This window comes from Stylophora pistillata, chromosome 2 (genome assembly GCF_964205215.1).
Source record: "Stylophora pistillata chromosome 2, jaStyPist1.2, whole genome shotgun sequence".
Lineage (NCBI taxonomy): Eukaryota > Metazoa > Cnidaria > Anthozoa > Scleractinia > Pocilloporidae > Stylophora > Stylophora pistillata.
The window spans coordinates 34,204,982-34,217,896 of NC_142520.1; the positions used below are offsets into that span (position 1 = coordinate 34,204,982).

General features: G+C 35.7%; 3 protein-coding genes across 6 annotated transcripts in view; 2 read left to right on the forward strand and 1 right to left on the reverse strand.

The window, feature by feature from the left end:
- The window catches only part of LOC111345147 (uncharacterized), a 251,351-nt gene that overhangs the window by 29,390 nt on the left and 209,046 nt on the right, over positions 1 to 12,915 (reverse strand). The gene's annotated exons all lie outside the window — the stretch shown is intronic.
- On the forward strand, positions 3,618 to 10,832 carry LOC148739211 (uncharacterized). Of its 2 annotated transcripts, XM_088747261.1 has the most exons (3): positions 3,618 to 3,760; positions 7,545 to 8,473; positions 10,693 to 10,832. In XM_088747261.1, exon 2 carries the CDS (start codon positions 7,560 to 7,562, stop codon positions 8,409 to 8,411), a length of 852 nt encoding a protein of 283 aa, XP_088603387.1. In that variant the 5' UTR covers positions 3,618 to 3,760; positions 7,545 to 7,559; the 3' UTR covers positions 8,412 to 8,473; positions 10,693 to 10,832. The 2 variants fall into 2 exon arrangements, with proteins under 2 accessions (XP_088603387.1, XP_088603388.1); XM_088747262.1 differs by lacking the exon at positions 3,618 to 3,760 and having other exon boundaries at positions 7,460 to 8,473.
- LOC111346017 (uncharacterized) lies at positions 8,428 to 12,599 on the forward strand. Its single transcript, XM_088749442.1, has 3 exons — positions 8,428 to 8,473; positions 10,693 to 11,096; positions 11,898 to 12,599. Exons 1-3 carry the CDS (start codon positions 8,428 to 8,430, stop codon positions 12,579 to 12,581), a joined length of 1,134 nt encoding a protein of 377 aa, XP_088605568.1. The 3' UTR covers positions 12,582 to 12,599.

Consider the following 12,915-nt stretch of genomic DNA (forward strand, 5'->3'; position numbering starts at 1 on the left):
TCGCTCGTGAAGGATTTGAGCGGCCCGCGTCGATTGCGGAGCCCGCTGACAAGCCCTTGAAGTGACCGTTTAGCAAGCTGTGTGATCATCGCTCCTCAGTTCCTGACCTCTTCGCTTTCCCTCTCCCCCCTCCCCCCAACTCTCAGCACGGAGACTTAAGTTTAAATGTGATTCCTCTTAAACAAAGAGCCAGTCTCGTTACCCAATTCGTTGAATGAAGTTGCATCAAGTCTGTTACTGCGACTAAAGGCAGGAACCAGTCCGTCAGAAATCTTTACCGCTTTCTTGTTGTTGTTGTTGTTGTTTTTTTTTGGGGGGGGGGGGAGAAGAGTTTTCTCTTCGTCTCGGTGTGTTGGGAAAACTTTCTAATTAAAATTCATCAATCCACACCTTGAAGGTGACACTTAGGGGTAAGACGTTGTATTCCGACGTAAACTTGCATAAGGCCTATCATGGAAGACACGTATTGTCAAAGAGTCTCTTGGTAGAGGACAAGCTGAAATATCAAACAAAGTGAACTGCAACTGTAAACTCACCCTCCTTTAATTGCTTGGATTGTAGTATAACTTGTCAGACGTTACTTAACAACTAAACTATTCAAACTGCATGGTAGCTGATACTGCCAACGAGGTTGCAGCTCACGTTCGTTTAAAACGACCAGGTTAGAACTGATAGGAGATTCACAGTAGTCCATCAAGCTATCCCTTATTCTCAATTTATATTCACGTACTGCCTTGCACAGTAGGCTGTAACCAAACTGCGCGTGTGATGATTAGCATTTGGACCGATGATCAAGTAAACACTCAAAACTGATCTTTTTTATGTTGAAAAAGTTTTGTTGCTCCTTCGTGGCTTGCCTGGCCAAAATAAAGTAACGTGAGCAATATAAAAATTATTAGGTACAACTTTATCGAAAGACATTTAAGTTTAACAATAATATGTTTTTAGAAATATAGTTTGAAGGTTTAAATTAAAGTACTCATTTTGCACATAAAACCATACCAAAACCATACCCCTAAATTACTATAATTAATTGAATAAGTTATTCAACTCGCATATACCTAAAAGCCAATCCTGAATTTAAAAGACTTCCTTTAATATAATGCTTATACAGATCCCGTAAGACAAAAGACAAGTTTCGTTCCTCATCCTCGCTTTCGAATCTAGCTTCAACGTCTGTGCAGAATGCGATCTTGACTCATCGAAGTAAATTGAGAACTGTGAAATAACTCTTAGAATGATAACAGCTTTCTGTATCGAACCAACTGCACTAAAGCAAAGTACGCTCGAGACCTATAGCGGCTTTACCAGTCTCGATTTCCGGAGTAAAAATGTGACAATTTAACTTCTCAGAGCTGCGATCTATTAGATAGATATCAATAAATTGGATGATCTATAGCAATATCTTGGGGAGTTAGTGCATAATTTTTCTGTGACTGGACTAAGTGAAACTTGGCTTAATAATGATAATGAATCACTAATCAAGCCATCATTTGTTAACGTCAAGAGGAACATTTAGAAGACTGGTGGGGATGTTTATATCCTCTGTATTAAGCTTTCATGTTAGAAATGACTTGAATTTACAAAGAGATGGTGTCTTAAAAAGGTTTTTTCTTGAGACTTGCCTTAAGTTAAGTGAGGAAACCATTGAAGGAACAATTTACAAACCGCCAAAGAGCAATTTTAATAAATTTGGAGCAGATTTGAAAACTATTCTTCACAAGGTTGACAAAGAGAGCAAGATGTGTATACTACTGGGAGATTTGAATATTGATCTTATAAAGGCTGAGACCAGTGACTATAAAAACAGATTTCTTCACTAAAATTAATATATAGCTTTCATTTTTATCCAGTTAAAAACAGATCAACAAGAATTATAGCAAATTCAGCAGCATTGATTAATAGTATATTCATTAATAACATCCACTTAGATTGCCTAAGGAGAATTTTGATCAATGATCTTTCAGATCACCTGCCAGTCTTTCAAATATTAATTACCAACTATTAGCATGCCAGAACCAAAATGGATTACTTTCAAGAGGAGAGCAGTAACAAACTAAGGCAATATTAATTAACAAATTATGCAGAGAAACTCAAAACATTGTTTGGGAACATTTTAAGAGCATCAGTGACATTGATGATGTATGTTCCTTTTTAAGAAACATGTAATAATTATGTGCCTATACAATAATAGTATACCTGAAAAGAATTTGTCTAACAAAGAAACAAAATTCATAAGAAACCTTGCATTATGAAAGGACTCGTAGAATCAACTAAAATTACCAACAACCTCTACAAATAGATTTTAGACGATGGAACTGAAGAGTTAAAAGTGAGATACAGATACTTACCTTTACTATCTGAACAAGTTAACAAAAAAAAATTATATTCTGAAAAAGAAATAATTATTTGGAATAAAAGTTTGGAACCGCTGGAGGTGATATTAAACAGACACGGAACCTAGTAAATTAAGTAATCAACAGAAAAAAGAAAGAAGTAGTTACTGTATTTATTCATCTATTAGCCAAGCGAAATTTTCGTGAAACTTTACCAAAATCTTGAAAATTTGAGCTAAAGAAGGGTTCTTGGCTTATAGCCGAGTGTTTTTCCAAACATAATTTTTTCAAAACAGCAAATTCAAAGGAAACATAGATAATTATATTCGTCTATAAGCCAAGATATTGTATGCAGAGATAAATAACAAAACAAGTTGAAGTTGGTCATTGACTTTGTTTATGTGGTGGCTTCCAAAGGAGCAGTTTGTTGTTTTTGGTGCGTAGTAAGTACAGCTTGCTGTTTGTTCTCAGTGTCGGCATTGAATTTGTCGTCCATCTCTTCCTCATCCGCTAGTTCTGCTGTTTCTTCTGAATAGATTGCTTCATCTTCCGTGCTCTCTTGAGTGTTAGAGATTCTGCAGGTTTTGAACGAGTGTATAGAGCTTGTGAAAGTGTTTTAAGAATTTCAAAACTGACCAACCAGAATTTCTCATTCCCATGATTGGTAAACAAGCTCATCACTCATTTACAGTGTTGAAATTTGCGATCACATAACAAGAAAACTTACCTTGGTTTCCCTGCTCTGTAAACTAGTCAAGTAATCTCTCATCCAGCAGCGGATATTTTGGAGTGTAACGGCCCATCATTGTGCGTTTTGCTGACATCTTGAGCTCTCCATTAAAGAGGTTCTCTTGATTTTTCCTCCAGCAGCGGACCATAGACTCACTGATGACGTACTCTCTGGTGATCTCAGAATTGTTTTTGACAGCAATACTTCATTGAAACACTTTTCTGTTTTGAAATTTTTGCGTTCATTTCAGTTTTTTGAGAATGGAATTCTCTGAATATTTTTATGGTCTTTGCTTATAGCCGAGTATTTTTAATTTACATGTTTTAAGAATTACCTTCCTGATTAAAACAGACTGAAGTTTAGGGTCTCAGCTTATAGCCGAGTTCGGCTCATAAACGAATAAATACAGTAGCTCCACGGAATTTAAAAAACTTTAAGGTAATGAGCATGTTACTAACGAGAAGGAAATAATTGTTAATAGTTTCAATGAATTATTAAACATTCAACCGAACCTTCCTCAGAAAATAACAGCTAACACCAACTTATCATTCAATAGTTACTTGAAGGGGAATTACATGGATTCAATGCTATCGTCACCTGTCTGCATGTGAACAAGAAATAAGAAAGAATTAGAAAATTGCGACCCATCAAAAAGCTATGGACATGACAGTATCCTACCCCAAGTAATAAAAAAGTTAGTGTCAGAATTAAGTGAACCATCATCACATAATCATAAATCTAACATTCATGACAGCCAAACTGCCTGAAGACTTGAAAACCTCAATTGTCATTCCTGTATACAAATCAGGGGAAGTTTCTGAATTCAGTCATTACAGACCTATATCTTTATCACTTTGATTTTCGAGGAAAATACCCATGACAATTTGCTTGCATGCACTTTCAATTAGTGAATAATTCTTAAAACGAAGCAACTTTCCAAGTGGATCCACAGCTCAATATACATGCAACTGTTGGAGATGATGGCAGCGGTCTTGCTTTTTTCCATTCTTTTTTTTCTCCGGATTTTGGTGTAAAGAAGTTAGAAATTATTGACATGGAAAGGAAAATTGGCCACGTGATGAATTTGATGATCACAAACAAATTAAACAGCTTCTGTGATTGATTTGAATTCTAATAATTATTAGCAAATTATTAAGGATTTGCAAAATAAATGAGGTTTTTTTCTTTTTTTGGACTTAGACTGAGTAGCCTATAATTTAAGGATCCATAGTTTCAAATTTGTTTTTTATTGGCAAGTTAACCCTGAATTTTCAAAATTTTTTCGAGCCTTTTTTTCTTTTAACCATTTTTTGTTAGTTTGAAAAAGCAAGAAATGCATCTGGTACATACTGTATTTGAGGACATAAATTGTTTTGTTGTGAGGTGAACACTGTCATTCCCTTAACCCTTTCCCTGCCAAGATCTTATTAGTAATTCTCCTTACAGTCTGCCAAAAAATTCATATGATGTTAGTTTGGAGAATTTGGTATTGGATCAACTAATAATCCCCCAAAATTGATATTTTTCTTTATTCTCATCACTTTTCTTTTTGATGTAAGTTGTATTGCTTTGAAAGGAGAATTCCTGTGTTGGTCACTCCTGCAAGTTATAGGGTTAAATGTAAATAAATTTTGAAATTGGATAATGATTGTTGTAAGATTTTTTACTTGAATTGGATTATTTTGTTGCAATTAAATATTGAAGAAGCCTTGAATGGATTTGCAAATTAGTTAAGGATCTTATTCTACCTGCTAATGGACTTGTAAGTGGACAGCTCTATTTATGGACATTTTTTTCAATTCGCTGTTTTGTTGGCCTGTCAAACTCTGTATTTACACTTTCCTGTAAGTAGACAGTTCTATTTATGGAAATTTTTTTAATTCGTTGTTTTGTTGGCCAGTCAAACTCTGTATTTACACATTCCTGTAAGTGGACAGCTCTATTTATGGACATTTTTTTCAATTCGCTGTTTTGTTGGCCAGTCAAACTCTATATTTACACTTTCCTGTAAGTGGACACTCACTTGTAAGCAGAAGCAAAATAATGTTTTTTAAAGTGAATTTGGAGTTTTCTTTTGTGTATACTCTCTTATAAGTGCATGCCCCAAGTATAGTAATTGACTTTTGGCAATGAAACTTGTCTTCTATTTGCAAATCAACTAATACAGTCATGACAATTGAAAGAGCAACAGAAGAGGGGGAGGGGGGGATTGCATTCTTTAAAGTCAAATCTTCTGTCTTTGGGAAGCAATTAAGCAGTCAGTCTGTTTGAAATTAACAAGAGTGCAACATAACATTATTGCCATGTTTATCATGGTCTACTCTCCTTGTTGTTCTCCCATAAGCAGTTATCCACTCCTATTTTTCTTTGGTGTCCACTCATGGAAATAGTTTTTCTAGATGGACAGCCCTATTATTGGACACTTTTACCAATTCCTGAGGCTGTCCTTTTATGGGAGAGTTGACAGTTATGTTTTCTTACTCACCATCCTTAGTTTATTAGTAAATCCTTTTTCTTTTCACATTCCCTAGTTATGGTAGCTATGCTTTAAACATAAACAAAATATTATTATTACCAGTTTTCTTTTCTCTCTGTTATTTTGTTTATTGCATCAACCACATTATTAGGTTATATAATGTGCACAGCAACTGTGGTGATTAAGATTTCATGTAAGACACATCTTGAATTGAAAATTGTGGTCCTAAAAGCATTATGCTTGGTGACAAACTCTCTGAAGAAAAATAAAGAGACAAATTAAAATTCAAAGCTCTTGTTCTGCTTTTTTGTAATCCAAACAATGAATTGTGTCAGAGAAATGACTTATTATTTAGTTTCTATTGAAAAATCAGGACTGTTTTCTGGTTAATTTGCTGTGTCAATTGCAAATAAAAATAACTTAGAGGATAAAATCAAATAACAGGTCTGAAAATGGCTACTTGATCTGAATATTTTCAGCTTAGAAATCATTTATGTTTTGGTTTATACTACAACTGTCTAAGGTTATCACATGATAACATAACCAACTATAGATTTGCATTAATGATTAATTTTTCTCTCATAATCTTCCTATTGGCCTCAACTGTTATTAACAGGCACATGTATATAACTCAAACAGTTGTTTATGAGTGCTATGAAAATATTATATTTTAAGACCTAAGTCAAAATGTCTCGCATGAAAATAAATAACTACAGAGCTTTTCCACACAAGTATCCTTTACTCAGAGTGAACGTTGAAGAGTGGGTGGCTTCCAAAAGTAAGTGGACATTTCGCTCAGTAGATTTTTTGCACAAATCTTTTTGTGCAATTTTGGGACTGTTCACACAATTCTTAGTGGACGTTTTGCACAATAACTATAAATGAGAAACATCAATGTAAAAGGTTTACTGATTGATACTGATAAGACATTTTACCTTCACATGTCACTTTCAACAAGATCCCATGGCAAGAATTTAGATATTTATTTAATTAATAACTTCAACTTGATTGAAATGCTCATGAACACAATCACCGTTTTTACTTGAAGAAAAGAACAAATCTTTCTCTCTGAGAATGTAAAGAACTCTCTTTTCAAATGATCTTACTTCTATTACTTTTCCTTTGTTAAAAGAAAAACTTTTTTTGTTTTGACAGTACGTCATCCACTATTTAACAATTGGTTCATGCTTTAGCGTGCACTATCGAGTTATGGAGCACGCGGGCTATCGCAGCCTATCGCGGGCTATCGCAGCCTATCGCGGGCTATCGCCTCGGGCAACTCTTATGCTTCTTTCGTGCTCTCCAAACTTCCCACGTGCTCCATAACTCGATAGTGCACAGCTGAAAGCATGAACCAATTGTTTTAGAACATAGCCGGTGGAATTGTGCATCAAATGCGACGCGAAAAACGGACAACGATATCAGTTGAAGCGAATCATGACGGCGCTGATGCCGAGTCTCCTTTTCCTTTGTTTTTCTCTTTTTCTGTCTCATTTAAGAACTCTAGCCCATGGGAAAAGGTTGAAACATTGTCTTCGTTTTCGGACTAGCAGGCCGAGTTTCTGTTTGTATCCATTATTGTCGCGAAATGTATTATTTTTCCCCGCACTAGCAATGGCCGCTCGCGCGAAAAAAAAATTTCTGGCGAAGTCGGATTTGCTGACGCTATCAGCATGCACTATCGGGATTTTGAGCACGCTTACGTATAATCTGATTGCGCGACTCTGCTAGCTATGTTCTAATAAGAATTGTGCAAGCAGTCCAAAACTTGTGCAAATTAAAAGACTTGTGCAAAGGTCTTTTGTGTGAAATGTCCTGTATTCCTTTTAAAGATTGTACCAAGGGAAATATATCACTAGCTTGGTTTTGATTAATAGATATTCATTTACAAATTTAATTTTTTGCCATTATTTTTTGTTTTAATGGTTTTAATGCTGAAGCTAGTTAGTTTTATTATTAATTAATTCACCTTTATGGACAGCTTGTATTTTTGCTTTGACAGTTTCATACCAAAGACATGGAATCATATTCAATAGGAGAACTGAGAAAAGAGATCAAAATACGTGATGGAAGAAATATTTTACATCTGTCGGGTCACAGTTTGCGTGAATTGCCTGTAGCTGTGATGGAATTAACTGAGTTGGAGGAACTTTACCTGACTGAAAATAAACTTCAAACAATTCCTGAAAATATTAGAAAACTGATTAATCTTACCAGACTTGATTTATATGGAAACCAGCTTTCCATATTCCCTGCAAGTCTGACTCATTTGAAGAAACTAAAATGGCTGGACATCTCATATAATGAATGGCTAACAACTGATGCTATTGGTGAGATGGGGGAGCTGGAGATACTGTATCTGAAGAAAAACCAGTTGACTGTGTTGAGTCCAGCTATAACACAGCTGAAGAAACTCAAAAAGCTATACATGACAGGTAACAAACTAACCACCATCCCTGATGCTATCGGTGAGATGGTGGGACTGGAGGTACTGGAACTGAATTACAACAAGTTGACTGAGTTGAGTCCAGCTATAAAACAGCTGAAGAAACTCAAAGAGCTCTCCATCGCACAGAACCAACTTACCACCATCCCTGATACTATTGGTGAGATGGTGGATCTAGAGAAACTGGATCTGAGTCACAACCAGTTGACTGTGTTGAGTTCAAACATAAAACAGCTGAGGAAACTAAAAGTGCTTGAAATCTCAGACAACAAACTAACCACCATTCCCAATGCTATTGGTGAGATGGAAAATCTAAAGACATTGGATCTGAGTGACAACAAGTTGTCTGTGTTGAGTCCAGCTTTAAAACAGCTGAAGAAACTCAAATATTTGTATGTGGATAAGAATCCTTTTTACAGTTGAAGGAGTGAGAAGTGTTATGGAGCTAGAGGATAAGATTGGCAGAGTATCTTCAGCTATCCCAGGTGAGTAAAGGAAATAACCCTTCACATTAGTGTTGTGACCTGTGCATTTACTTATTAGTTCTAATGGCTGACTTACAAGTGGTTATGCTGTTTGTTACTGATAATTACTGGCAGCTGACAACAGTTTCATAGGAAAGGCTAAGAAGAATATTAAGTAAAATTTATACTGTGATAGTCACAGTTATTGCACAAAGTTGGCATCACTTAGAAATACATGACATTTGTATTGGAAGTTTTATTTATATTTTCAAAAGCTTATCTTAAACAATTTGGCTGACATTAAAATTTAAGTTCAACAACAGTGCACTATACTCTGATAGGGAATTAAGGAAAGATAATGCCTATTACAAAATATTTTAGTTAGGAATTATAGTTGTCATTTTCACTCTATCTGATTGGAAGTAATTAAAAACTACAGCAAGCTTATCATACAGAATATGATATGATTTTAAAGCAAGACTTTCAGTAAGATAGGAAGAAAATTAATCTTTTGTCTTAGCTGGTCAGGAATAATATTGGTAATTAGTACACCATAATTGACACTGGCCTAGTAATCTTTTAGAAACTTGAAGTTGTTACCTTTTGAAAAATAATATGTCACTTGTCTTTTCATTTGATTGCAGCCAAGCAGGTGATAAGTTATTGACTCCCAGAGAATTAATATCAGTTGTTGCTTTTTTTTAGTTTTTTCACTGACCATTAATTTTATTCAAATTCTTAATGTTTCGTTTAATTGAGTCACTCTATTATAGTCATGGTGCATGTGTTTATCAAACTCACCAATGCATATAACATCAGGAAAATGTTGTGTCTTACTGCAGAAAAGTGAAACCAATCCTTGGTTAAAACGGCCGACCGAACTTTAATAATCATTACCTAAACTACAGTTACACAATATATCACAACCTCAATATGCATGAAACTTAGCTATAATGTTTACTCTCTGGGACCTCTCATGTCATGTATCTTACACCTAGTGATGGTTCCTATTATTTAAACCCTAATTCATTAACACTATAACATTAATTAAACCCTAGTTCATTAACACTATAACAGAAAAGACTTTGACTGTATGACATTTATTGCTGGCGAGTTTTAGGCAAGGTGGCACACTATTCTATACAACAGCTGGAAAGAACCAAAATTTGTTAGGATTTAAGAATTAAAGTATGGGCAGTCGATTTGGGTTTTTCAATATTGTCCAGGGTATCCACATAATCCAGGTTCTACATTCCTGTGCGATGCACAATGACAACTCAAGTAGAATTTAGCAGATTTGAGAATTGAGGCGCAAAAAAATCAATCAAGACCTATTTCATGGAGATAGTTTTTTCCCTCCGTGCTATCGGCAGGAGCAAACTGCCAACTATAGCTTGCTGGTCTCAGGTGAAATCAGAGGAAGGTGTTAAGCGAGGCAGCTTTGTTTCCAAAGGTACTTTTGTGCAACTGACAACACCCTTTGCTTATTGAGGTGTTAAATTTGATGGTTAAGTGAAAATCTCTGCTAGTTGTGGTAAATGATTCTGCCATCAAGTTGCATTTGTCCTTTGAGGTGAGAGAAAAGCTTGCATCCATAGATTCTATTTGGCAGGAACAAACTGCCAACAATAGCTTGCTGGTCTCGGGTGAAAAGAGAGGAAGGTGTGAGGCAGAGCAGCTTTGTGTCTGAGTAAATCTGGTCAATCTGCTATAATGTGTCATGGTCAATTTCCAAAAAAAAAAAAAACACCCTACATATTGTGCATGACAGACATTTCAAGGATGGGTTAAGGGAGGAGCTGCTTGAGTTCATGACGTCAGGACTGAGCACAGCAAGGTCCATGTGCCATGACCAAGAGCCAAATGTTTTCCTGTCTGGTTCAATCAACCTCAGTCAATAACCATTTTATTGTATGACCACTAACTACAATAAAAAGTGTTTCCATTTAAATTAGTTTTTCATGTTTGAAATATAAAAACAAACAGTTTTTGCAACAAAGTTGCCTGAATGCAGGGCTGTACAGCTTTTTCCAACCTAGCTTATATCAATCCCTCCAGCTCTACTTGGCTTTCACTCTGGTTTGCTGTGGGATAGTTGCGTACTCGTGGTCTTCTGAGTTATGTGGTAAATTGATTTATCAACTTCTAGGCTTGTTTCAGATGTTGTTGAAACTTAGTAATTAACAACAGAAATTGCTTTTTCCTTTGGGTTAATTATTATAATAACTTTCTCTGCCTAGACCATGTGGAAAGACAGAGAGCAGAAGGACGTAAAGCAGATTTGGCTTTTGAATGGGCCTTGAAAGATGGATATGTAAGAGTTAACCGTGGTCGAATCATGCTCATTGGCCAGGATCGTGCAGGTAAAACCAGTTTGATGAAGAATCTCTTAGGCCTTCCATTTGACCCTAATGAACAGAGTACTGAGGGGATTGAAGTAAATCCATCAAAGTGTGAAATTGATGTTGAACGAGTTAGAAATTGGCAACCTACAGATGAGAACAAACCAGGACTGGAGGAATACGCTAAAGAAGTAGCAAAGATTATTGCAGAGAAATTGGTAAGGAGGCATGGAAAAGATTCAGAAGACAATGCAGGAGAAGATTCAGAAGATAGTCCACTAGAAGACTCCTTTGATGATGAAGTAAGTTCAGAAGATGTTTTTGAGGAAGAATCAGTAAAAATTTATCCACCCTCTTTAAAAAGGGATTTTTGCAAGGTTAGACCTACAACAGAGAAAAAGTAATTGTGGGAATTTAAAACATCACTTAGTAAAATACATAGTTAAACATGAATTGAGGATAAAAAGGGTTGTAAGCAATCTTTTTTTTTTTTGTGCAAGATGGATTTAAAGATTTTGGCAACTCAAATTTCAAATTACAAACTGAGTGAAGGCATAATTAGCAAAAGCTACGGGTACAAATTAAAGCTGTTGTGTGGAAGAAACCTCTTTTATTTCCCTTACTTGATCAAAAATTGTCAGTATGTTAATGGTTCAGAGAATTATTATGAATGCCTTTTTCGAGAGCCTCTTTTTCACAAAGTATCTTACTATAGACAGATGTTTGTTAATTATGCAGAATGATACAGTGTCTGTGTTAATTTATTTAAATATTCCTATTTTCATTTTGGATTTGATTAACTTTATTTCGGGTAATTCAGAGAAAGACAAAAGTAGTGAACATTTCCTGGATTTAGAAGATGAAAACTTACCAATTAAATGAATCAGAGGTACAGATTGATTCTTCTTCAGCTCCAGACGACATCATGAAACATCATCAGTGGCTAGATTATGTCAAATGTAGAGGTGACATCAACAGAGAAGTTGTGCAAAGTTTAGACATGTGGGATTTTGCAGGCCAGGGTAGCATTTGTACTCTGCCAGCCACCCATATCTTTCTATTTTCATTTTGTTTTCATTTCTGATTTGATTGACTTTATTTAGGAGGAGGCAGAGGAGAACAAAGGCAGTAAATTTTCCCAGTATTCAAAAGAAGAAAACTTACCAAATGAACCAGAGGCACAGATCAATGCTTCTTCACCTCCAGATGACATCAGAAGACATCTTCATCTGTGGCTAGAGTATGTCAAATGTAAAGGTGATATCAGCAGAGAGGTTGTCCAAAGTTTAGACATTTGGGATTTTGCAGGGCAGCATTTGTACTATGCCAGTTACCCTATCTTTCTATCGCCACGAGCATTGTACATACTGGTACACAATCTCAGTAAGCCATTAGATGCACTAGCTGAGCCTTGCGTCAGACAAGGAATGATTGATGTTGAATTGAAAAACCCCAACAATGAAACAAATGTAGAGAATCTGTTGTCATGGCTGGCTACAGTTCACAGTCTTGCCCAAGTACCAATAAATGAGGAAAAACATGATGATTCGCCACACAAGCTGCCCTACCTCCGCCCCCCAGTATTGATTGTTGGCACACATGCTGACAAACCAGTTGATGGCATTGCACTGATGAAAAAACACATTGAGGAGAGAATTTTCCACAAGGAATATGACAAGCATGTGATACGGCCTCTTTTCTGTATCGATAACACAAGATCATCGTCAAAACAACTAGTTACACAAAGAATTTTAATTCTGGATGTGGTAATAGAGATTATTGTATGAATTTTGGTCTAGAGCCAAATGAATTCAGCATCGTGTTATGTGGGTTTTGTACAATCTGCCAGTGACTGTTTTTTACTTACTTTATGAGGAGGGATAAATATTACTTTTGACTGAAGTTTGAATTGTAATAGACTGTGCAGAGTCTGAAATACATTTAAAAGAGTGTGTTTATATCCCAGCTCAAGAGAACAAAAGAATAACATGTGTCATAGAGTAATGTGTTAATTAAGTTAAGCAACCAATGAATGAATCATTCCATATATCGCTAGCAAGGATTTAGTTGTTTATCCCACAGTTATACAAAGTTTCTTAGTGAGAAGGTTACTCAAAATAT